Source organism: Egretta garzetta, unplaced genomic scaffold, assembly GCF_000687185.1.
Source record: "Egretta garzetta isolate BGI_Z169 unplaced genomic scaffold, ASM68718v1 scaffold557, whole genome shotgun sequence".
Classification (NCBI taxonomy): Eukaryota; Metazoa; Chordata; class Aves; order Pelecaniformes; family Ardeidae; genus Egretta; species Egretta garzetta.
In genome coordinates, this window is record NW_009260264.1 from 482,943 (window position 1) to 510,455 (window position 27,513).

The following is a 27,513-nucleotide window of genomic DNA, read 5'->3' on the forward strand; positions in this document are numbered from 1 at the left end:
AAAAAAAGAACCTAACAATGTTATTTTAACATAGTATTTCACTGAGTTAATTAACAGTCTACAAATACTGTAATTCTTCCCACTAAACCAAATGCAAGTATGAAAAAGTAGCTGCTAATAAACAGCACATCTACTTATGCTGTATTTTTTGCTAGTATTGCCTTGAAAAATAACTCTGTGTTTGTTTTTTTTCTACTTTTCTTAAAGCACTGAGAAGTTATAGCTACAACGGATACATTACCTCAGCTGCTTTCCGTTTCATTTCCTTGCATAATGCATCGCATTCCACTGAAACTTGGCCTTCTTGTATCTTGCTGCACTGTATTTCCTGTTAAGTATAAATTGAGTCTTTTATAATAATTACCCTATAGAAAATGTTTTTTATAATGTCCATTTATTTATGAAAATAATTATAAAACATATTTAGTAAAACTTTGGTTACACAGAAAATAAAGCTAATGATTAAACGTTATTTGAACCTGTAATTCTATATTAAATCGTCCTTTTCTCTTCTCCTCCTTTCTGATAAACTAAGCTGAAAGCAGGAATAAGTCAAACAGTCCAGTTTAATTTCTCCCCTCTTCACTTTCCTCACTTGTTTGCCTAAGATGAAGTAAGATAACCTTCCGAACTTTGGCTGAAAAAGCTAGCATTCAGAGTTTCATTAATTTCACATACATTCTCTTAACTGACTGAGATTACAGGGCAAGGTCTGGTCCTGGGGGGGGAAGAAGGGGGGGCAGAAATTCTCACTCACACTTCCTCTCTTCCCCCTTACATTGAGAAAAAACAGAAAAAGAAAAAAAAAAAGGTGGTTATCTGTAAGCAGAGACCACTCAATTTGAAGCACTTGTTCTGTACATGTCATCCCTTCTGCTGCTGAACACCCCACCTGAAAGAATTCTGGTTGCACAAGGCATTTCTTGCAGAAGCTGAGAACTCTGGGGAACTGCAGCCTGTTTGGAAGACTCAGAAATTAAGTGGGTCAAGAAAAATAATTTAAGCACCTTTTAAGTCAGATAACGATTTTTTCATTAATTCTTTATTATTTGCCAGGACTTCACATCAATTGCTGTTCTTCCCCTCACAATACTATATAGCTGTAATAAACTTGCTACATTACTTTGTCCGTTATCTTTGTCAGAAGCTAAGGGTGCTGATGCCTATACTTGCTTTTAGGTTTGAAGAGAACTGTAACTGATTACATTAGTTAGGGATTCACAACATCTGTGCTTCTTCCAACTTATGTAATTATCAACTTTCCCAATATCATTAGAAAAATGTATGTTTTTTTCTTCTCAAATCACTCCAGGTCATCTGACTATTCTCCCAATAGAACTACAAAAATTCAAGTGCGCTTGAAGATAAAGCTATTGTAAGTCAGGCAGCTAATGTATTTTAGAACTAACAGGATTTTATATTCCTTAGTGAATCTTTTGATATTGCAGCCCAGACCCTCAGCTAATGTGAGTTGTTATAACTCTGCTAGAGAGACCTATTCTAATCTGCACCAGACACAATCCATCCATACAAGCCTAGAAACATGCAAAGAAAATACATCACTCTCAAAATTGTAACTTAGAAATTTACCTTTTTCAGTCTCTTACAGAGACATCGGAGTTTAACCTTCTGGCTGCAGTTCAGAGGACAGCTACCTGAATGGCAAACCTCCTTACACCGGTGACCACAGGGCAACTGTAAAGAACAAAGAACACAAAGCCCCCACACCAATCAATAACTGTAAAATTACAAAGAATCTGTGAACTGGTTTTACTTCAGACCTAGCAGCTTAACAGAAAACTCATTCAGTTTATCAGTTTTTCCACTTGTGAAATAGTTGGGTTGGGTTTTTTTTGGCAAATCTTTTCTTGTTATTTACCATATTTCAGCTTCTGTAGCGCAATTCTTCTTTTGCTGGCACAGCTTGATTAAAACCCAATTTCTCCTTTCAAATGTTTCAAGAATTTCAATCTCCACAATAAATTATATAATGATTACCCTAGCTATCTGTATTTTGGGGGAATACGAGTAGATAAGGTAAAAAGAAACTGAAATTAATTTCACAAAATCCTAATTTTCTGCATTTGGCAGATCATCCCATTTCTGATATCTGTGGGATAGAGACTTTTTTTACTGCCAGTTCAATTTTTAATGTTTATAATGAAAATATTATCATTCAGTTCTTGTGTTAAGAACCGCGATACTAATTTAAATACACTGACTGTTTGGAATGTAGCAGTGTTCCCAGCATTATATTAAGTAAAAATGACAAGACATCAAACAGATTTTTTTTGCTTTCTGTTAAGAAACCATAAGAAATCTTCATAATAATGATTTTTCATTTGCAATTACATAACCCAATACTGTTAATAACTGAAGGTGGAATCTCACATAAGACATCCAGACAATTTATTTATAGAGGTAGCTTTAAATCCCCAAACTATTTAAAATGGCTTTGGATAGTGTTCTTTATTAAAAGTGAAATTTCACCTCTTCACTGTCATCAAAGGATTAACACAACTTGGAAAATGCTGCAAGACATACAATTTTAACATCCATTTTTTCCCATTTATTAAAAATTGAAAATGTATACATAATGCATTATTTCATCCACAAGAATGAGAATACTACAGAAGAGTATTATAAAACACAGGTGCACACACTTTTTGTTGATTAGTAAATTTGGATTCTCAGAAGTCCACTGGAACTGACTCAACCTCTGAGCTAGTATCATGAAACACATACCTAAACAGAATGCAAAATTTTTTGATTAAAAATTATGGAGACATTCATATTATCATGTCCATGCCAGTCACAAACTATTATTACACTGACAGATACTTCGTGGTTTAGGCTCAGTTTTTTTAGTCACCATTTCAGCACATTTCACACAGGACTAGAAGGAACCTCTATGTCATCATGTTTAGTCCTAAAGCCCAGTCCTTCTAAAGGCAGGCTCCTCCTATGATCTCTCTAGGACTGGATGAAGGATCACCATGAAAACAATCCCCCGTTCTGCCCCTTTTCTACTGTTTCGCTAAGGAGGCTGTTCCAGGAGCTCACTACACAATGCAAGAGCTTTTTTCTGAATTTCCTACATTTATTCTAGCCAGCCTAAACCCCTTACTCCTTAGCCTCCAATGGAAATATTTCTCTACTGTCCTTTCACAAAGGCTCTTTATTCGCATAGCAGTCCCTTCACTGAATTTCAACCAGCTTAAATCAGTGTTTCTTGAATACGGTAGCCAGAACTGCATGTAATATTCCAAATGACATCTCGGCAGGAAGGACTTTGTACAGTGCCTTAATTGCACCTTATTCGTAATAGATTATCTTCCTCAATACATCTTCAGCTCTCATTTGCATTTCTTTCCTGCTAATCATGCTGTGACAATAAGAATTTCTGCTGTTTCCTGTGAGCTTATTATTAGCCTTGACATGCATGGTCTTACTCCTTTTATCTGTATCTAATAACATGCCCCAAATACATGTGTTCTGCAGATGCATTTCCTCAATTGTCATGTACTGACAGCACTCCACAAGTTTTCACCAGAAAATTCCAATGTTTATTGGTGCCAAACCATGCAAGGTCTGCTGTCAAACCAGTCCTTCAGAAAATTTCCCTATTGTTACCATCTCTTGTTCCAACTTTTCATTTAGTTTTGTTGTTGGTTTTGGGGGGGTTTTTTGGGGGGGTGGGGGTGTTTAAAAAAAAAAAAATACAAGCAGTTGTTTCCTTTAGCCCACCTTCATCCTTGTATTAACCGTCTTCTGTACCTGAACTAGCTATTCGCTAGGTGGCATTGACTCCACTGCTTTGCTGAAACCTTATGTAGCAGTTCTAATCTATTTGCTTCATCTGGAGAGAAAAAAAACTCCATATAAATAGGTCATCTTATCAAAGAAGGAATTTAGGTTTGTTCAGGCACAACTGATCATCAGCAAATCTATCCTGCATTTTACCTCATTTTGAAAAGATGAGGGGAGAAACTTGTCTTTAAGCCATGTACGCTACTGAGGTCAGTCTACCAGCCAGGACCTAACAGCTGAGTCTGCTCACTTGTGACCACAGTCTTTGCAAAACCAATTCGCTACTGCATGACCTCTGCACAGTAAGAGGGCCCTTCTCCTGGCTCCCTACCCAAGAGCATCATACACAATAACATGGTTTAGTCTCACGTGCAAATCATCCCACGTTAGCCAGAACAATCCATGGCTAGAAAGAACTATTACTTCCAGCTTACTCTTCTGTACTAATTAGGCAAATCTCCATTAAGAGCATCAAAGCCCAAACAAACAGTCTAATAAGTGACATGTCAGAGCTATGAATTCAAGACAGTAGCCCCCACCTCAACCTCCAGGTGCTACTGCAATGAAATAATTACATTACACACCATTAGAGCAAAATTTGCATAGCACAGAAATATGTTTAATCCAACACTGAAGACCAAACTTACACATTTAGTTCTCTGCATAGAGCTACACAGTTCACATCCACAGGGATACAGGACCAGAATGATGCTGGATCATTTCCTTTTTACTCCCTCCATTGCAAAACCAACATTAAAAAAAATAATCAAGAGGAACAGTGAAATGAGTGGCAAAACATTTCTCCATGATCTCAGAAAACAAAAGCAATCCTACCGCTGCTTCTGCTAGATAAACAATATAGTGTGAAAGGGTTTTTTTTTTTTACTTTTTAAGTGTCCATGCTGAGCTACTTGGTGCTAAAACAGAAAGAATGTGCCCCTTTAGATCTTTTTCACCATATAAGATCTCTTCTCAATAGTTCACGGACTAAAGGCCAAAATGAACAGGATTTATGTTTGACATGGCAAGGCCTTTAAAAGAAAGGGATTTAATCCATACCTCTGGGAATAAAACAAACCAAAAAAATCCTACAAGTATTTTCCCCATAAGCAATGCATTTAAGTCTTAACATGATGTCTGACGATAATAAAACTCATCAACATTTATGGAGGCTTAACTGATCTCCACCAGCAGGTAGCAAACACAACCTGTTAATACACACCTGATAAAGAAAATAACCTGTTAATAAGGAAAACAGCACTTTTGAGCACAAAATCCCAAAAGCTAAAGTACAAAAGATAAGTTTATCGCTTCCAAACAAAGGGGCAGACTCTTCAGTTTAAAGGGTGACCCTGCTTCCAGAGATCTTATGAAAGCCTCCACTGCTTAAGCCAAACATTGAGGAAAATCCTCTCATTATGGACTAAAGCTGTGCATTTGCCTTTTAAAATTAAATTTTTGCAACCCACGTACATTTTCAGTGCGTGTTCACAGAATTTAATTAAGCATTCTGGAAATAAATTTTAAGAGTATGCTTTTTTTTTTTAATAAATGAAATTTATGACATTGTCTCTATTGCACTATCATGTTAAAATAAATATATCACAATGGGATCCCATATTTCACATCAAGAAAATAGCAGAGTGCACTGTAAAAGTACAAAGTACGTTTGTTTTGTCAAAAGTACTAATTACACAGAATAAAGTGTTAAACACAGATCCACAAATACTGACATGAAAACATAAATGATGAAAACTGATGGACTGTTAAAACTTTTATGTAAGAGTTGTCCCAAAACATCTGCAAACATGATCATAAGAATTTAATCACCCCTGATTAAAAAAAAAAAAGTTACATTTCCTTCAACAGGATATTTTGTTATTGCTACCAAACATGAGAAAGAACTTTTTAATTAAAGCTTCTCGTCTAACAGCTGTGGCAATATCAAAGACTTTGCTTCTCCCTAAAGCAGAAAGGAAATGTGAGCTGTACTGTATAATAGTAAAAGTAATTTTTATAGTTTTATGCTGCCATTGCCAAAACAAAAGCATGAAACCTCTCAAGACTTTCAAGTTCCTGTTGCATTTTTTGAAGGCACCAAACAATATAATTGATTTTCATAATCCCCAAATGTACTATGCTACCTGTAATTCAAGTATGGTAGTACACTGTTGACCACAACTTCCATTAACCAAAAAGAAAAATATCTCAAAACGAAGACTTCTGTAAAATACTGTATTTTATTGAACCTAAGTTGCACTGTGCTAAGCTTGGTGGAGTTACAGTACAAACGGATTTTTAGCAAAGAGCAACCTCACTGAGCTCTGCTAACAACCCAAGGTCAGCTTCTGACATCAAATAAGAGAATTCTCATAAAACAAGTTTTCTTGTCAGAACTACACACAAAACATTTCCAATTTAGTTTTGAGCAGACATACAGGATTTGTAAACTTTAAATGTTCTAAATTCAGTAGCTTTATCCATCTTGTCTTTTGGCCAAGTTGTTTGTAACTTTTGTCATGAGGTCCCCTCTATGGGCTTGATCTATACTTGCTGGGGGGGTGGGGTGGGGTGGTAGTGGCGGGGTGATGTCTGTAAGGCTGCTCCTTCAAACTGTGTTTATCAAGGATTCCTTTAAAAGAGAACTACTGGTACAATTTGTATTATGATACAGCTAGCTATTTTTCCCGAAATTGCAGACAAATATTGTACACTTGTAAAACAGAAAAACTATCCCCAGCACTGTTCAATATTCAGAAAAACGGGAACAAATATTTTAGACCAAAAAAAAATATGTAAAACACCTACACAGTACATATGAAGTTATCAAATAGGATCTGAGGAAAGTACAACGAGCTGTAACACAAAGATATGAACTACCTGAAGCAGGACTGTACTAATACTTTTACGTTTCATGAAAGCCAGTAGGACCTGAAGCTAGAATCACAGGAAGGGAAAAGTATGCATCTTTACACCATCAATTACATTAAAGATTCTCTGGATAGCAGGAGCTTCACAAAACCTTATTTTTCTAAGCATCTACAGGAATGAGAATTTTAGAGTTAAATAAAAGCTTTTTGAAACTAAAGCGGACTCTCTTGTCCTAAGCTTGCTTTCATATCCCACTGAATTCAGTAAAAAAGACATCAGCTGTGGAACAGGGCAATTCTGAACTGCAAGCTAGAATTCAGGACCACTAGTAAATGGATTTTAAATCTCAGACTAAGTCTTGGGAATATGTCCAGAAAAATCACAACAGTTACATTAATCAAAGTCAAAGATGAGATATGGCAAAAAAAAAAAAAATCTTTGAAGAGAAGCTGAAGTACAGGAACACACAGTTCATGGTAAGAGATTATAAGCACTCTTGAAAATAAAAAGGAGAAAGTATTTGAGCAAATAAAACCAAAGTAACAGAGAGGGAAATGAAAGGACAAAATTAAGAGGTAAATGGACAATGCAGTAATATCCAAAAGTGTTCCCCCGCCAGGAAGAGAGCTTTCAGACATCCAGATGAGAAAATTGTGACAGGCACATTCATTTGCAGAAAAAGAGACATCAGAAAGGCATCTACAAGGGCAAAAAGCAGAAGATATAAGTAGGCACACAGCACAGCCTTCCTGTTGGGGTTAACACAATCTTGTCTGAAAAGCAGAGGAACAGAGACTGTTGGGAAACAAGCAGAAATCCTGTAAGTTTTTGCATTTACTCAAAACAAAAAAAAAGTTTTCTAATAAAGGCAAGGACTCAAATTTAATGCTTCTGATACTGCAAAATAATGAAACGAAAAATTTTGAACCTATGTTTACCAGATTGGGGCAGAATTCAGAATTTCAAGAGATGAGATAAGAAGACAGAAATCTCAAACCAGAGGACATCATAGGCAAACTAGCATAAGAAAACTGAGTGGGAAGGAGAATGGGTTGAATCAAATTATTTATGAGTGACAGCTAAATATTGCATGAGACAAAGACTCAGCTATACAGTAAAAGGTCAAACTGGAAAAACAAAATAAGTGATTATGAGATAAACTATTTTCTTTAGTACAAGCATTTTTATTGCAGGGAAGGAAAATGTCTCAGAAATTCTGAGTGGAAACACTTTCTAAAATAGTCCTGACTATTCCTGGTTTTCCACTTCATACATTTTCTAACCCTACAGTGGGGAATGGAGTGAAAAAAGGGCTGCCATTCTCACCACAACCAATGACAACTAAAGAACAAAGATACATGAATAAGTAATGCATGAATTTCTGAAAGCACACAAGCAGCACATAACAACAGGAGGGACAAGGAAGGAGGTAGTCATTTGACCCATCCCTCATGTCTTACAGCAGTATTATCCACAACTGGACAATTTCTGATACACATTCTAAGCTGTTACTGATGAAAATTTGGTAGCTTCTCCAACCAGTTCTTCCCCTGCTCCACACGCTTTACTACTTAAAAGTAGTATTTAACATGAATCTTCCTTACTGATGCCTATATACACTGGTTCATAGTCTAAGCATCGTGCAATAAGGATATTATTCTTCTCTTCTTTACAGCAACCCCTCAAGATATACTCAGATACAGTAGAAAGATTAACTGGCTTGTCTTCTATTTCACACTACTTAACATATATTTCACGAATGCAGAAGGGCATTATTAAATCATCTCACTTGTTAAGTACAAACACCCACCCCCCAAATTGTTGCACAGACAGGGATTACTAGACCCACACTTAAGCGAGAACAGTCACAAGCACAATTCTCAGTATTTTTCCTAATCAAGCAGCATCCCATTATTTTGGAGATATAAATTCAAGACCAGTTTTTAACCACGTTAGAGGACATGCTCTTCCACATTCAACGTCACCTGCATGCTTAAACATGCAAGCCATTAATGCCTTGGAGACAAATATCTGATCCTTCAATATAACCTTCCAATTTGACAGCAAGACATTAATAACTGTCCTCTGAGTACAGTTCACTAAACACCTTTGCTTCTATCATTTAGCATATTCATTTAGACTAAGCTTCTCTAGTTTGCTTGGCCTATGAAACTACATCAAAAACCTCACAAAAAGTAAAATCCACAGAATTCCAGACATCCATCAAATAAAGTATTTATTCGTTAATATGGCTCACCTCTTTTGGACACTGATTTTTGCAGGAAATAAGCAGCTCCTTTTCTTTTAAATTGGCGCATGTTAACTTTCTGTAAAAGAAAACATGCCTTTATGATAAATTCCAAATTAAAAACAACAAAAGTCAATACAATTGGGGGTATATTTTAAGTATATTTCACTGTAAAGAAAAGTGGGCTCATTTGTTCACATCCTCTGGGACTAATATAAACTACACTATTTTACAGACAAAACCACATAAATTTAGAGGATTTGAGGTACTGTAAAGAAAACACACAAGGGAGAACATACATGCACGGAATGAAAGTTTTCAGAGCAATATGCAGAGGATAATGCTTAAATCCACAAGTCCCATCTTATATTTAGTAAAGCCTAGCTTATCCCCTATCCATACACACACAAATGATTAAAAAGGAGTCCAAATGATTACTAAAAAGTTTTCCAATTAAAACAGCTAGAGTTTGAAGGATGCTAGTTCTAAAGACCTTTTGTGCTAACTACATTAATTCTAATTCTTGTTACAAAATTCTTCTTTGCATACTGCAAGAGAACCATATATAGATCAAAGATTATGTAGATCACTATATATTTACATAATTCAAAATATTACTGTATTACAAAAACATTATAAAACCCAGTTCTGATCACGAGATTCCCTACATTTATAATAATTTTAGCAGTAACACCAACTAAAACACTGGCAAAAAATCCCATTATATTACAAATTATAGCCTTCAAGAGAAATTTTATCACTTGCCATAAGAGTAGCTCCCATCCCCAGACATTTCAAATGGTTTCCAGTTAGTAGCATTCAAATGAAAAGTTGGGTTCAGTTCTGACACTTACAAGCATTCAATATACAGTACTGATAGTTTGCAGTGACACTTTATTTTAAGCATCTGGAGACATGACGGGCAATCCCCAGGATGACAGGGCAAAACACATCGGTGAGGACAGCCAGATGGCCGGGGCTTGGTACACTCCTCTTCACACTGCGAACATTCTAGACCTGCCTAACAAAATAAAAACAAGGTACTAAAGAAAGTGCCAGACATTTCTTTGTTAGATGCCGTTAACAAGCTTTTATATAAAAGAAAGAGTTCTAGTGTTTTTGCTAAGGGAATCCAGCTATTCAGTAAGATATCCCTCAAGCAAAAATAATTATTAAAATATGCTTTTGGAAGAAAAGCAGAAATGCCAGGGTTTGTCAGTCAAAGAGACAGAGTTCTGTTTTGCTTCCTGGGCATAAAAGGACCTCTTAATATTAGTGCTTTGAAAAATTGCCATTAAGCCTGTTAATTCTCTATGGAAAACTGCTAGAAAAAGAAGTAGTTTCATGTTCAGAACTAACTTTTCCCACCCACCATGTTACTGTAATACTTTAGTCATGGCATACTGCTCTGTAATACAGGGGCAAGGAGCTTTGTGTGCTTAATTTCAAGAAGAAACTGTAAGTCATTCCATTTCCATACACGTATGATATTTTTATACTCTTCCAAAAAGTATTAGCTTAGGTACATGCTGGGAGCTGCTAAGCTGTTGCTTCCACTCCACCTACTACACAAAGTCTGCAAGAGCTGTGGTGTCATTCTCATTCCCGGTGATGCAATCAAAATCAGCACAATGTGATGAACAATTTTTGCTGAAGTTTAAAAAGGAACCTTAGTACAATGATTGTTTACAAAACCTAACCCTCTAAAATTCACATCTAAGAATTACAACAGCAACTGAAAACATTTAGACACCTGTGACATAAAATTTAACAGCAGGTAAAGCAAACAGCTGGCCTTTCTGCAACCTTTTCTAGCACAGCATGCAGAACAAACCTAAATTCCAGACAGAAAAATCATTACTCTGATATATAAGCAAGAAATTTAATCAGCTCTTTTCTGACTAGACCTGCAATTTAGTCTATCAAAACAACAGAACAAAAGCTCTAAAGGTCAAAACCAACTTGAGTTTATAAAAATTCAAAGAAAATTGAGAAATGAGATTTGCCCATACTTCACATGTACATCGACTTGTTTTCTGAGAATGCATTGCCTCATTCAAAATGGAGCTAGGAATAATCCTAACCCATTCACATTGTAATTGGTTTAACTGAAGGAGTAGGTAGACAGCCTCTTATAGTCATAACTGGAGATGCTTAAACAACTGTCACTCTCCGTATTGACTGATGGCACTCTACTGCTGCAGGTTACTGTTCCACAATTTGCACTGACAGCTCATGTTCCTCAGACAAAAGTTCCACAATAATTAATAAAACAATACAGTAAGTGCAGTATATAGTTATTAGGTGACAACACCATTTCTCTGATCAGAAACCACAGGGAAATCATCCTATTTAAGTTAAAATGTAACATTTATGTTTCGTACCTAACTGAATGCTTGCTCAGACCTCTAAATGCCCAGAGATACCATGTTGCAACTTTTAATGTTTTAAAAAACTTAAAAAGCTGTTTTCTTCCAAATCATGACTCTTTCAAACCACAAGCTACGTGCTTTTGACTGCTCAAAACTAGAACAATTTTCAGCTTTGTATTTTTTATTTTTGTTTCAGCAACTAACACCTATAGCTTCTTAATCACGTACATGAGTTTCTAGTAGACACTGATAAACATATCACCTCAGTGCTTTAAGAAGTCTTTAACTATTCTGCAGCATTTCCAGTGCCCTCTCCTAAAGATTTGTTAGCCGCCTCCACTCATTTACAGCTCTCCTCAGTAAACTATTTCCCCAGTAGGTTACAAGTGTATTTGCGTATAGGGATTATTGGTAGTTCACTTGATCCTGACAGTTACAAAAACTGTCTTTAGAAGAGACTTGTCAAAAGTGTTAAATAAGGTTTCAATGAAAACAAAGTAATGCACATCAACATAAACCAAAAAACTGTAGCATTTGAAAAATATATAATATTGTCTCAGTTTATAGGCTAAAGAAGTATAGATTAGGTAAATGTCACAGCATCAATGGGAACAGAACACATACAAGTCTCCCAGTGGAATCTGGAATAGATTCTGTGCCTTCCAGCTGCAAATTCTTCATTTTCCAGTTAAAACCGAAGACAATGTATAAAATACACAAAAACTAAAGCAAAAAGGAAACCAACCTACCTTCTTTCCATCTGCACTACTGTTCAATTTAGTAACATGATGACATTCTTTCATACAGGTGTGATTCTGACAATCAAGAAGCCGCCCACAAAATCTTTTACATGAGTAGGGATTTGCAGAGTGACATGGTAACGGACTAACCTAAAAGTTAAAAATAAATAAATATAAATAAATATACACGCACAGAGATAGTGTATATATACATACATTGCACGTGTGTTATGTGTGATACATATATATTTACACCCACACAAAGGCACAGCATCATTACAGATAAATTTTGGTTCTTTAGTATCTTTGTTAAAAGAAGAAAACTAGTGCAATGTCTATTTGACCTTTTTTTTTTTAAATAGACTTTAGGTTCCCTTCCCAACATAACCACACACATTCATTTTACACTGATTATACCAAGTAAAAAAGTCCACTTTATTAATTAAACAAGCTAACTTTTGCAACATAGTTTCCTTTTTTTTTAAAATAGATTATTACATTCTCAAAGCTTTTAGTGTGATATATTCCTTTTTTCCAAATTACACGCATGCCTTCCATTAAAGGTTCCTAAACTGCTTTACAGTTATTGCCGAAGACAGTTGCAGCTTGCTTTCACAGGGCTAATTGTGTTATGGTCATCATAAACCCAAAACATTTTGCAGTTCCACAAAACAGAAAACAACCTGCAAGCCAGAAATTCTAAAAAACAAATACTGACTATATCAAATATAACTCTCAGGAGTAGGAGGGGAAAGAAGAAATCACTCTATGGACAGGACTAGGATTTTAATGTCATATGATATATTTATACTTTCTAGTTTGAGGTTAACACCCCAGCTAACAGAGCTCTAGTACTATTCAGAGCATCTATTTAGAAGGCATTAGTCTTCATTGGTACTGAAATGGAGTGTAAACTCCTAACTTGCTTAGCTAGGTTACTTTCCTAAAGTTGAATAGTACAAGTCCCTCCATATCACAAGCATTAGAGGAAACTCACTGTTCCCATTTTTCCAACCATTATATAATATTCACATGAAAAAACCCTGTTTCTGTGATGCTGTCAAAAAAATTGGTTTTTTTTCTTAACATCATGATCATTTTGCAGAGAAAACCAGAAATTATTTGTGATGTTATTACACAATAGGCTAATATGACATAACTCGCTTTGACTAGACTAAGGGTGTGATTTTGTGTTCTGGCTTAAGTTGACTGAACAGCTTTGAACTGTAGCCCTTCCTTTTCCCTTTTCCAACTCTACACTCCTAACTGCACACTCCTACTACTTTCTTTGAACAAGTCCTACCACACATCTATCTTTAGAGCAACACAATTCAACTAATCAAAATGGAATTAAAAGAACTAATAGAAAGAAGTTCTTAGTCTTTCGCTAGGTTTGCACGTTGATTGGCCATACAACCAGGCGAGCACAGGAACTGAAACGAGGGAAGACAGGACAGTCCCACACAGGGCTGAGCGAGGGACATTCTCCCTTCAGCACTGTCCATGTTGATTTCCCTCAATCCTAAAACGAAAATATACAAAGTATGATTTGAATCCACTTGCCTATAGAAATATTTTCTGGGTTTCACCCAAAACAAACCGTACTCCACATCAAGTCATTGCAAAATGCAATTCATTCACAAGACTTCTGAACTCCTCCTCATCCTGACCCAGAGAGACTATGTGAACAGGAGCAGTCTGCATGGCAGGCTGAACATCACGCACGGAGCACACAGGAGAAAACCTTGAGGCTATCATGTCCGACTACTCTCCCATCCCCACATCAGAGCTGAAGCTCATTATGCTGGCTAAAACACTAATACAACCACAGCAAGTGGTCTGAATGTCTGGTTCATACTACCCCTGCAAACATGCAACATCTCAGTCTCTGATGGCTTATGTTTCTGTTGACCAATGGAGCAAAAGCCAGCAATAGGCCTAATAAAAAGAGGGGCTGAAGTGGAGAATAGTGCTACACCTAGTGAACACACACCAATTACCAAAGCTTTTATCATTCCTAATGTCCTGCTCCTTCTCATCCTCCTCCATCTCCTCCTCCTCCTTCCTCAGAGTCACAACTATCTTTCAGTAGCAACGTAAGTAGTCAAAGGATGCTGGAAGATAAAAGAATGAATGAAAAGGTGTACTAAATATTAAGATCTGCCACTGCCCACTTAGCTACCTTTCCTTGCTCCCCCATTTCCACTCAATTTTTTACAACTACTGGTTCTCTGCAGCTCAGGCAGTTACAGCAGATCAGGGCAGTAATAGCACATTAGCTCCATGGCTGCACAGTTCAATATGCCAATGAGACTCTTTTACCAAAAGTTAAGTCTTCCAGCAGGTAAGGACACAGTCACTAGGCTCCAGTTAAAGAGAACAAGCAGAAGCACCTAGGCAGAAGCGGAGCATCCCTTCCAGTAGCATCCCTCAAGTACATCACATGAGATGCAATGTTGAATGAAGCCGGGGGCAGGGAAGCACACAAGCCAGTAGACAACAGTAGCAGCTTTCAGACATCCAACTGCAGAGAACATCCCAGCCCTCTAGCTGCATCCAGCACAGCTGCAGCTTGCCCCACTCATTGACTTTCCTAAGTTTTGAGTCCAATAAAAGGTAAGAGAGTCTTCTGGAATCAATTTACATTGTAACCAAACCCAAAAGAATTTCAATTAATTCAAACCTACATTGTATTTTGAAATTTTGTTTTTATTTCTTGACAAGTCAATCTGTTGTGGCTAGTAGTAATAAACCCAAAGGACAAAGAGAAAAGTTTCACTTTCTATAGTTGGAATGCATTTCTGAAAAGGCTAAATGGAGGTTACTAGTCTTGCTACAAAGATGAATATCAAAGAAGCCACAAACTCCAGGACGCTGATGAGCTGAAGAATAAAGAACGCAGATGAGAACCAGAAGTATTTTATGAAAGCTGAACAGAAAAAGAAAGAAAGGGTGCAGCTTTTGCAGACCACAGGTCTTCCACAGGATAAGGAAAGGGAGGCAAGGAAAAAAGGACACAACAACTTTCAGAATTTTTGCAGCACATCTCCCAAATGCATAAAAGCAACTAACAGATACAACACTTGGAATATGAAAATAAAAATCAAGTACAATAAGGCAGGGAAATTTTGGAAACATTAATAAGGTATTTAGCCATAAAGCTGACTCTCATCAAGTTTTACATAAAATTTTTACCTAGAGGCAGAGTAATGTTTTTCCCTCTATAAATCAACCACAACTAAAAAAGAACAAAAAACCTGAGAATAATAAAATATAGCATAAAAAAAGAAAGAAGAAAGAGTTCTATCTGCCTGAGAACAACAAGACTGATATTACAGGATATTCAAAATACTCATCACAGAAACAGAACATTTCCTGTCTCCTAGAACATTTAATAAAATGAAGCAACTACAACGGAATTAAATACAGCAGATAAATTAATACCATATCCACTTAAGAATTCCTTTTTTGTCCTCATTTACCGTGTATGGGCTTTAATCAATGTTTTCCCATAAAACCAGATTTTTAATATAAACATTAGCTCTCATAATTTGATTTTAAAAGAGCACATGTATGCTACTGCTACGAAATGCCAATGCTTATAGCAGTTCAAAGAAAAAGTAAAATATCAAGTTTTCATTTTGGGGTGGCAGCAACTGTTCGTGATAGGTGATTTTTCTGACCTACAAACTAAAACAAAATTGAGAGCTACTTTTAAGCACCTCCAAATCAAAGAATTAAGAGTTATTTATTTTTCTAAATATATGTAAAAACATCCCAAACTTATACAGTAAAATTATTTCAATGAAGGTTGCACACTGTAGCTAAAAGAAATCTTATTTTAGGTTAAACATCATGCAGAATCATACTTCCACTGACCACAGATTTTATACAATTAGATCATATGAAAAGTAGTTTTAAGTCTGTTGTTTCAAGGGATAAATTGCTTCTTCTAAATACCCAAAGACATGTACTAGCTTGAACTAAACCAATCCCTCAAAAATACTTTTTAAACTAAATGCCAAAGTGAAATTAAAAAAAAAAACAAAAAAAACCACAAAAAGGCCCAACAAAATAACCAACTCAAATACCTACACAAACCTACACTGGCCCAAGTAAAAATGTAAAGATAGTAGATTTGCTTATTATACAACTCCTAAGCTGTTTGTTTTCATTCTCTCTTCTACTCATCGTCTGCAGGCATCCCGGTAAACTACAAGAAGTCTTTATAACTCCTTTCATTCCTAGTTTGTTTCTTTTATACCTCCTCCATTATAGGAGGTATAACAACAACCCAACATCAGCAGTAACGTAGTGCAGCAATGAACCCCTCTTCATAGTAAAACTGCTTGAGAAAATTGCTACTTTCATCACCTGTGAAAAGTTCGTATTTCCCAGTGAAAAACCCCTCAGGAGCTGGAAACTACTAGAGGAGGGAAGTTTTAATAAATACATACAAGTGTTTTCTCTTCCTAACAGAAGTAAATTAATTTAAGGTGAGATTAATTGTTAAGAGCCAATGCGGCTGTAAAACGCTGAACAGACATTACATGGAGTTTTATTATTTTTAGATATCTCAGAACAACATAAAAATGTACAATGCACATAAAACACATTGTAAACACCCCCTGACACACACACACTAACAAATCATTCTGTTCCTTGACTGCTATCAAAATCTCAAAGATTAGGACACTTCATTCCACTCCAGAAACTGCTAAACTTCAGTGGGAAGGAAGCAGTGCACTCTGCTGGCTGAGAGAAGGAACATTTTATCTAGAAGGTCATTTAGCATCAATAAACCGAAATAATTAAAGTTGGGTATAGACTCTCTGGGATTTTTCCGTATTTTCTATACTAACCCATAAAGAGAACATGGCCGAAAGCCAATGACTGATTCTGCTAGGACTAGCATGCAACAGAGAAGGGATTTTTTTTTTTTAATTACTCTGAAATAAATAGTTATAAATATGTAGTAATCTGAACCATTTTCTCTAATGATTCACACTGTCCTCAGTTATAGGGAGCGACATAAACTTCACAACCATGTACCAGAACTAGTCACATAGCCTAGAGCAAGTTATATATTGGGTCAATTGACCACAGGTTCTACTTTGTTTGTACCTAAATTCATGAAAGTGAAAATGAAACATCGGTTGATACACCTGCAAGTTTTACTGTGGAAACCAAAACCAAAACCCAGCTGTTTCAACATCAAACAGACAGGCATAGTTGTTCTTCTCATTCATTTTCACAGCACATTTTTCTTTAACAATCAACAAGCTGTGAAGTAGCTCTGTGGAAGCTGTATTCACTGCTTACTTGGACTAGTAAGTGTCCTGCACAAACAGACTGTGGATATATAAACTTTGTTAACAACATTTGTAGATATTGCCACCACATAATCAAGACACCATTACAATGCATATGAAAAGATTATTAAACAAGGTCAAAAGAAAAAAAAAAAGGGAGGGGTGTCTTTAAATACTTTTACGTGTTCACTGTTCTCTAGAATTTTTTACTAGCTTAAAGTGAAACTAGGTTTGTTATGGTATTGTTAGCTGTGCTTCAATAGTGAATTTATGCCAAATTTAGTAGTTCAGATATTCCCAGACAATGCTATAATAGCAGTATTTTTTTTAAATATTAGTTTAGCAATCATCTTTTAAAATCAAGAAAAATTAGTTGATCTTAAATTTCATGACTTTTAGAAATGACTGTGAATAATAATGATAGTTATTTGGCTTCAAGCGTCAGTTAGATTTTCTTCTCATGTAAGCCAAAATAGACAATGACTTCATCCAAAACTGGAGAAGGCTGCACACCAAAAAGAAAAGCTAGTAAGTAGCATTAGTTTCCACTATATTGCCCGATTTCATCCACTCATGCTTAGAACCAAGTCACATGAGAATTTTCCGGTACGACACTATGCTCTTTATCCTTTTAAAATAAACACAGCAGTTTCTAGGAGAACTGAAGCAGCATGACAGGGAGAGAATAATAACTACAGAATGAGGAGGAAAAAACCAAAACAGAAGTATATAATGAAAAAAGACCGCCCCAAAAAATTACACTATTTAAACAACTGCAATAATACACAAATAGCTTAATAAATCATCCATTTAAATTTCTGTCCAAGAATTCTAAAAAGTCAAGTAGTTATATATTCTTCCAAAAGGAACTAAAATACTTTCTGATATGTAAGCTCTTGTGATAAATTATTTCCCTACTTTTAAAATATAAAAGCGCCACATAATATTTCTTTAATACTTTTTTTTTTGCAGTCTAACAAAGTGAGATATACTTCATATCCCACTTAAAAAGGCAGTTTCCATGACTCACCTCATGCTGCCCAAGACACTCCCTGTTAAAGAGAGAAAAATCAGAGATTTAGAAAACATGTATTTCTTTAACTTAAATAGTGACAGTGCTTTTCACACAAAAATAATGCAATCTATTTTTAAAAAGTGCAAACCGAGAGAAAAATCATATATCTATGTAGATCAATGCCTTCTCTTTTTCAACAGTTGTTTGGATTGTTGTATTTTATGATGGCAATCCCAAAATCAGTGTTTCATGTGCAGATTGATTATAGTTGTATATGAAATTAATAATTTGTATTTTAGAAAATTATTTTAGAAATTACCTGAATTGTTTCCAAATATCTTCTCCTGTGGCTCTACCAATATATCACTTCATAGTTTTCAGTTATTTCAGTGAACTAGCTAGTCTACTCTTATGTTTACAATTATATCCATTTTAGAATGGTCTACCATCCCTAGGAAAGGAAAACTGCATACTGATCAGAATTATGAAGGTATTAAATGGTGACACTGTTCTCCTAAAAATAAATCAATCTTTCGCTCCATTTATTTTGAAGAGTATCTTTTGCTTTTTACCTCTGATTTCGTATCTGTCATCTCCTTCCCAAGTATTATTTTGATTTATCTACAGAAACCTTATAAGGGAGAGTAATGAAAACATCATTAATATTCAAGCTAAAATACCTGTAAAATCAGTTCCTAAAAATTTCTAGAAGAGTATTTAAAAAAAAAAAAAAGTATCCCTGATAACTTCTCTAATGCAAAGTAACTACCAATAGCTATGGCTGGTCTTGAGGACACCAGGGAATTAACAAGAGCAATCAGTTTTTCACCTACTATAATAAGAAGCAGATGTGGCACAGGAGTCTGTTCTTCACTCTATACAGCTCAGTTACCTTATATCCAAGGTAATCTTACTATAATCAGTTAATTTGACTTCTAGGACCTCTGCATTCCATTGTAGCACACTTCTGTTCCACTGCAAAGGGAAACCGCTTAACCAGCCTGATTGCCTTCCATCATGCAGCTACTAAATCTGCAGATGAGAGGATCCCCGCAGCAACCCTGCATTCAAGTTGAGCTGTAATGGTGTCAGATGAACTTCCAGATGCATGAGAAACTGGCAGGATCACTGGGCTCAAAGGGTAGTGGCTAGCTGTTCATATCGTACTTGGACACCAGTTACAGGTGGAATTCTTCAGCCTGGGACCTATTTTCTTTACTTCTTTTTCCCCCCAGGTAACTTGGAAGAGACAAAATGCACCAATTTTGCAGACAATGCTAAAAGACAGTGCAATTAATACACTCAAGGGCAGGGATGCCATTCAGAAGGATCTAGACAGATTGGAACAATAGGCTGAGAGGAAATTCATGAAATGCAGAGACAAAGAAAGTTCTGCATCTGGAACTGACTAAATCCCAGCAACACTGCAGGCTGGGGACTGACAGGTTGGAGTTATAATAGCAGCCTTTCAGCGTTAAGGGGATGTTGCCAAGAAGACGAGGCCAGGCTCCTTACTGAGCATAGCAGGGAGGCAAGAGACAACAACCATACTCTTAAACAAGAAAGGTTCTGACTGGATATACAGTGGAGGAAAAAATTTTAAAAGATCAGTATAAGTATAAATCAAGCACTGAAAGAGTTTGTCCAGGAAGGCTGCAGAATCAATGTACTTCGGAGTTTTCAAGGTCCAGCTGAACAAAGCTGGAGCAAATTGGCCTGAATTCAGTGTTGATCTGCTTTTAGCAGGAGGCTGAACTAGATGACCCCACCCCAAGGCACCTTCCAGCCTCAATGGTTCTGTGAAATTAATAGAGCAAATAATTTTCCAGAAACTCCCTTCTAATTATTTACAGAAACAGATACCAAATACATTGCATTCCAAATATCTTACTGCTCGTGTTCAAGATACCAAATTATTAGAAAAAAAATCAAGTATTGCAAAACCTCAGTGGTGAAGGATGGAATCCCCACTAACATCCATCCATACAGAATAGGATTATTTAAATTATTCTCCATTATCATATTCATTCAAATGCCACTGTTCTAGCAATGCTTCTAAAAGCCCTACTGATTATCTAAGAAAGTATTTTGCTTTATAGCAACACATTACTTTATATCTATGGTTTTGTTCACTATTATTATTTTGTTAATTCAGGAAACTTCTCTCATATCACTTGCATTTGGAAAAAAAAAAAAAAAAAAAAACCCACAACATTACAGTTGCAAAGATCAATCAAGAGTGTTAGGATATTCCAGAATTAATGTGATCTAATGCTAATAGAACCTTAATTTGCCCCAAGCACTACGAAATGTGACGATGCTTCCTCTAACCAGAAAATTAAGTGCGACTTTTCTAGTATGATTTTCTTCTCACTTAGCAGACTTACCTCCTCTGGGGAGGAGTCTTCAGACTAAAAGGAGGTGATTTTGAGGTCAGGTTTCATAGGAATTAGGAGATGTGCCCTACATAATGCATGATGTTACACAATGACCTCTGCTGAATGCTTACATGAGACAGTTTCTACAGGCATCTACTGAAACACTGAAAGCAGACTGTTCATAACTACACATTTTTCAACTTTTGGGAGTCTGGCTTTGAACTTTGAGACCAAGTATCAGAAGTACTGAGCAGGCATAGTTTGGAACAAAAGTACAACCTATCATAGCACAATCCTTGAGAAATTAAGTTCTAAACGTAACTACATAAGCAGTTAAATGCATGTTTTTGATCACCTTCCTCTGTCTACTTCTAACTTCATAAAATGAGGAACATAATATGCCCTCATTAAGGAGGGGTGTTTAAAAAACAAATAGGCACTAATGCCTGTGAAGTACGCAGGGTTTAAAACAGTAAGAGACTACAAGACAAAAACAGACCAAGAAAACCAGTATTTCCTTTTTCAGGTAAATGTTGAATTCTGAGTCCTTATTCCACAATGCAAACAGAAGTACTATCACACTGAAAAAGAATGGTAAAAAAAGTCATCATCATATCTTCCCTTATAACCTCAGCATCACCGCAGAAAGATGATTTGGCTCTACTGAAGGAGCAGAACCTCTGGACAAGTCAAAATTAGGAAGGAGACAAGCAGATGGAATGAAGGGCATCTACCTGCCATTCATTAGCATATCATAACTGAACAACTGAGAAACAAAATAGCAATTCATTATGCAGAAAATTACGATCCCATAAACTAAATAACCTAGAAACTACATGGAAAAAGTTGTATGTTACCAAAGACTATCAAATTACAATAGCTGTCTTTGCAATTTTCGTATTTCATCCACCTCTACAGCACTTTAAAAAAAAAATCATTTTCCATACCAAAACTTTTTTGTATTTGCTTTCTTTTTTAATACTTACACTGGTATAGGAACCTCACAGGGAGGGCATGGTAATGCAGTTTGAATAAAAGCTGGCTCAGATGGCTGTTCCCAAGGACCTGCAGACGGATGCTGAGAGCAAAAGGTTGAATATAAAAAACAACTGGAACTATCTGCTTGACATAAACAAACATATCATCTAAAGAGATCAAGTTCTAAAAAATCCACTTTCTAGTAACTAACTTTTTACTAATGGAAATCTCAACACCCCCTACACAGGAAAAAAATTACAATTTCATCCTTAGCATGGTTAGGGATAGGAAAAATAAGGCCTTGTGGCCCTACTGCTAAAAATCAAGCACAAAGCTGAACAAAAAACCAGCAAAACAATTCTAAGCATTTAATAAAGCTAAAAATTTAAAAATATTTCAATTACTCCACAAGTGAAATTATCATTATGCAGTGCACGCGTGCATCATGTAACCTAGAAACTACATGGAAAAAGTTGTAATTTACCAAAGACTATCCAAATTAAATAGCTGTCTTTGCAATTTTCGTATTTCATCCACCTCTACAGCACTTTAAAAAAAAAAATCATTTTCCATACCAAAACTTTTTTGTATTTGCTTTCTTTTTTAATACTTACACTGGTATAGGAACCTCACAGGGAGGGCATGGTAATGCAGTTTGAATAAAAGCTGGCTCAGATGGCTGTTCCCAAGGACCTGCAGACGGATGCTGAGAGCAAAAGGTTGAATATAAAAAACAACTGGAACTATCTGCTTGACATAAACAAACATATCATCTAAAGAGATCACAGTTCTAAAAAATCCACTTTCTAGTAACTAACTTTTTACTAATGGAAATCTCAACACCCCCTACACAGGAAAAAAATTACAATTTCATCCTTAGCATGGTTAGGGATAGGAAAAATAAGGCCTTGTGGCCCTACTGCTAAAAATCAAGCACAAAGCTGAACAAAAAACCAGCAAAACAATTCTAAGCATTTAATAAAGCTAAAAATTTAAAAATATTTCAATTACTCCACAAGTGAAATTATCATTATGCAGTGCACGCGTGCATCATGTTTAGAGATGCCAATTTCTCACTTCTAACTTGTGCAAATTTTGATGGTTTAGTAAATATCAGAGTTTTTATTTTTTTGCTCTTATGTTAAAAGTAATTGCTTACATTTGTAATTAGACACTTGTAATACAACTCTAACAGAACTCTTACAATTTCTTGAGCAATTATAACTGCTGAAAAAGGCCCATTCGACTACATGTATTACAAAATTAATTAGGTTGCAACAAAGGAGCTAGAACCACCCAGTCTCTCTGTTAAGCAGTGTGCATACCTCTATCCTTGATTTTTTTTTACTCTGAACCCCCAAAAGCCTCCAACACAAGATTAAGGTCAAATGATTGTTGCTCATTCTTCAGAACACAAATAACATACCATTTTTCACTATTTACTTACTAAGCCGGTTTGCTTCACAAGTGCTTCATCGTGGCAAGGAACAGGGCACAAGTGACCACACGCTAACGTTTTCTGGCAGGACTGACGACACGGAGGACATCGACCAAAGTGACAATAGTGCTTTTCCTGGGTAGAGTGGTGACAGGTAGGTGGTCGACTGTAGTAAAATCCAAGAATGAATCAAAATGACAGCAAGAAATACAAAGCCACAGGACAATTATGCTCAAAATACAAAGAACTGAGACAAGCAAGTTATTTTGTCTAAAATGTGTTTACTTCTCACCTTCATCAGTGGTTAATATTACAGTAAAATTACACAAGAGTTCTAATTTAAATTGAAATCTAAATTGGGTTTGCATATTCAGCTATTTCAATCCTAATTCTGCTCTGCACGAAGTAATTTTGCTACACCCCAGCAGAAAATATTCTCCTTTTTCCTTTTGCTAGTCAAGTTTTCTAGGTAAACTGCCTCACAGAGGTACTTCAAAACGTATCAGAGATGACTTGAAGAAGGGAGTGGGACTACAGAATTAGCAGTGCTCAGGAGGACAGAACCTCCCCTTTGACAGCAGCAAGCTGCTCATGAAACCACAGCATCACAGGTGACTGATAGGAAAGACTATTGCTAATCTCCGTCTGCACAGTCAAGAATACAGAAAACTGAGAAGTAGTATCTGTAATCATATTAAACGAATAATTTTTGACTTAAAAGTTGTATTTTACTACTTTCTTTAAGGACACCTTAAACTCCACTGAAGAATTAGAAACACACACACATACTTTCTATACTGACCTGCACAGCTGTTTGCATTTGGGAGGTTTGATGGTGCGCTCTCTGCCACAGGGCACTTTAATGACAGTTTTTCCACAATTACATTTCACATCTACAGTCTCTGGACATGGGTTACAACTACCTAAAAATAAATATATTAACAATATGATAATCTGAATAAGCTACTGATTATAAAAAAATGGTAACTAACATAACTCTGAATATGCACATGGTATAATTCTTCTATTCTGTTTGATCTCAATAATATATGTCTGTTCATTTTTTATTTCTGTTTAGTTTCAAATCCCTCTTGGGAAAGAGAATTTCACCATGCTTAAATGGTAATACTAATCTTGATTATTCTACAGTTTTTACTTGGTATCACGCTAGAAACAATCCCTCTCTCACATTTTAGAAAGAAGTCAGCGTTATTAAAGCCCAGTCATTTGGATCACACAACACTTAAATATTTGCTATTTATATTTCAGTCTTACATACATATGGATACATGCCATCTTTCATCAAAAGATAGAAAAGAGACACTGAGAAACTGGCACAATAAGGTTTTGCAGATTTTGTACGATATTAAAGAAATGTTCATCCTCTATGTATAATTCATGCTTTTTTGAAAACATCCTCCTCCTTTATAAAGTTACTCATGTTATTAACCCAATGTATTTTTTGTTTTTAAAAAAGAGATCTGTAAAATAGCTATATTTAAATTTATAGCTCTCCCACACTATTTCTTCATCAAGTGACAACTGCTAATTTTTATTATTGAGTAATTAACAGCAAGAATATGCATCTTCTAAAAAAGCAATTTAGACATGGGATTTTGGCTGACTAATCACGTTGCCTTCTGAAACTTTAAAGAAAGCAATGCTTTGAAAGTGTTATCAACAGCACAACTTCTTAAGCAATTCTGACTTGTTAGCAGGATATGAGAAGCAACACTTCAAGAAGCAGATCTCTCAATGACAACAGGCTGATGAAGAAGAAAGGATGGAAGTATACAGTCTTTTACAAAATAAACCAAAGGTCTAAAGCTATGCTGCCCAGAGTGGCTAATAAGTGTACAATTTACCTAAATATTCTATTAATGAAGTCAACTGCCTACATTCTCAAAAAGATGAAAGGGCAGAGATCACATATAAGCCTGAAGTTAAGGTGAGAGCACACTGTTCTCAGACCAAGCATGATTAAATACTTAACTCAGAAAGATATGTAAAAATCAAACAACAAACTAGATTAAAGTTACCTTTTTTCAGGAACCCCTGCTAAAGGCCATGTGCTTATTATCAGCAACCTCTAGTAATTCTGAGGTCAGGTACCTTTTCAAGGACCTGATCTGGAAAGTTACTTTCTAGGAGGCATGCTATTTCCTTTAAAATTAGTGGTCAGTGAGATCTGGTAGCTCACTGCAAAATTAACCTGACCTGGTATTACATACTGAAGATAAAATAATTAATCATAACTTTCAGCAGCCTTTAAAATATCAGCATATAAGGAAAACCACAAGTATAAATATTTTGCAGTCAAAATCATTGCCTTCATTAGGAATATTTTCAAACATTCTCACAAGATATTACAAATTGTACTAGACTGTAATTTGTTAAAGCACACAGAAGTTACTTTTCCAAATTTATTATCTGATGTAATAGTTATTACCTTCATTAGATGCAATTTTTGGCAAGAGTTAGCACTTAAACATTGACAATTATACTGGTTTTGATAAATTACATACACTTTGAAGTGTATTTATTTTATATTTACATTCTCAATTTTCACTTTTGCTTTCTTAGAGGCACTGCTTTATTATTTTTATACTGCTGTTAGTCGTTAGAAATCGTCATTTTTAGCCAGGCTGTAAGACGCAAGCAGTATCAAATACAAACAGCTATTCAACATGAAAGTTTATTCTATAATGCAGCAGTAGCTCCTTAGTTTTCCAACCAGAATTTTATTCTATAATTTAGTTATCAACCACACTAATGCAGAAAAACAATGTTACCAGTTTTCTTCTCAGTGTACAAAAAAAAAGTTACGTATTTCCAGGATTTTGGAGAGGTATGGGAGAGGGAGAAGAAAGGAAGGGAAGAAGAAGCACAGTTAACAGAGAAAAATCAAACCACTAGTTTGTGGTGACAGATTTAATAGCAGGTTAACTGGGACAACTACTGCATTTACCTTTCCTGTCCTCCTAAGAATCACTGCCTCAAAAGCAAGATTGGCTGAACAAGTTGCGAATTATTTCCTGAGTTTTGCAATTTATAGTCCAGAATACTAAGGGAAATTACATAGGCTACTCAGCTGCTGTTTCAACAGGGCAGCAGCTTCCGTGGGGAAAACTGCTGAGAGGGCAGCCGCTTTTTCAGTCACTCCAATTTAATCCCCTACCAAGCAAATGTCAAAGCAATTGGCCAGGATAAAAGCTGCCAGGTAATTTTTGCCGTTTTCAGCATCTTTTTAACCAAGGTCACTGGATGCAGAAGTAAACTTTTTTTGTTATCCTTCATATAGTCAGTAACAATTTCTTATTTTCTCTTATACCAGTAAGATGCCAACATACATCCAAATTCCATCCACTTCTTTTTTCATTTTAAGCCCACTCATATCACACATTGTATTCTAGGATTTTTAAAAACCATCCAGGCAACCAGCACCGTCATTTCTATATGTAGTTGGACTTTGTTATGCATATTCAATGAATAGGATTATTTGAGGGAAAAATGTCAGGCATTTGATTTTGAATTAAGTAGCTGGAATGGGGGCCGAGCATTTTCAGAGGAACAACACCAAGCAAAATACCAGGTAAAAACTCAGGTTGTCATTATGAAAGTCCTTAATCACTAACCAGCACTAAAAACCTTTCAAACACACTGCCCCCACAAAAAGCCCACATGCAACAAGGGAGAGTCATGCAAGCACAAAGTCTGGCAAAAATAAACAATATTCCATCACTATGGGGATCCTCTGCCTATTCTTACCTCTGTGGCAGCCTGAAGGACATTTGTGATTTCTGCAGCCTAGAGTCCGCCCACAGACTTGATCACAAGGTGGACAGTTTCCAGAACAGCACTGTTAAAAAAAAAAAAAAAAAAAAACCAAAAAAACCCCAAACACATTCTATATGAAAACTGAAGACATTTTTCATATAAATTTGCCCTCTTCCACTATCTCATTTTTTCAATACTTCTGAAAAAAAAAATTTCATGCAATTTAGTCAAATTTCCTCAAATTCATGCCAGGTGTAGAAAGGAGGTCATCTGTAAAGTTGTTTTAAAAATTTCAAATTATAAACTGACAAGGAAACACACATTTGAAAGCATAATTTCAACACACTAAAAAGGCAGAGGACTTCCAAAAAGCACATGAACATTTAAAAAGTTCAAATTCTTACAAAATTTTAATCTGAAATAATTTCAGAAGATTACACATAGGGTATCTGACCGTTTGCCCCACTACTCTGCAATTTCTTCTACTTTCATATTATATCCTCCCTGGCACAGAAATGTTTTAAACACCTTTTACCTTTGCAGTAAAGGTCAGATAACTTTAGGATCAGTTATC

General features: G+C 35.8%; 1 protein-coding gene across 1 annotated transcript in view; it reads right to left on the reverse strand.

Moving 5' to 3' along the window:
* NFXL1 (nuclear transcription factor, X-box binding like 1) overlaps window positions 1-27,513 on the reverse strand; it is a 47,176-nt gene that overhangs the window by 9,165 nt on the left and 10,498 nt on the right. The window contains exons 11-20 of the mRNA XM_009642318.2: window positions 26,931-27,021; window positions 23,965-24,085; window positions 23,172-23,328; window positions 22,339-22,430; window positions 18,384-18,405; window positions 12,051-12,191; window positions 9,784-9,950; window positions 8,939-9,008; window positions 1,591-1,695; window positions 242-328 (exon numbers count right to left, since the gene is read on the reverse strand). Coding sequence (XP_009640613.1) covers window positions 242-328; window positions 1,591-1,695; window positions 8,939-9,008; window positions 9,784-9,950; window positions 12,051-12,191; window positions 18,384-18,405; window positions 22,339-22,430; window positions 23,172-23,328; window positions 23,965-24,085; window positions 26,931-27,021 — 1,053 coding nt within the window. The remainder of the gene's footprint in view (window positions 1-241; window positions 329-1,590; window positions 1,696-8,938; window positions 9,009-9,783; window positions 9,951-12,050; window positions 12,192-18,383; window positions 18,406-22,338; window positions 22,431-23,171; window positions 23,329-23,964; window positions 24,086-26,930; window positions 27,022-27,513) is intronic.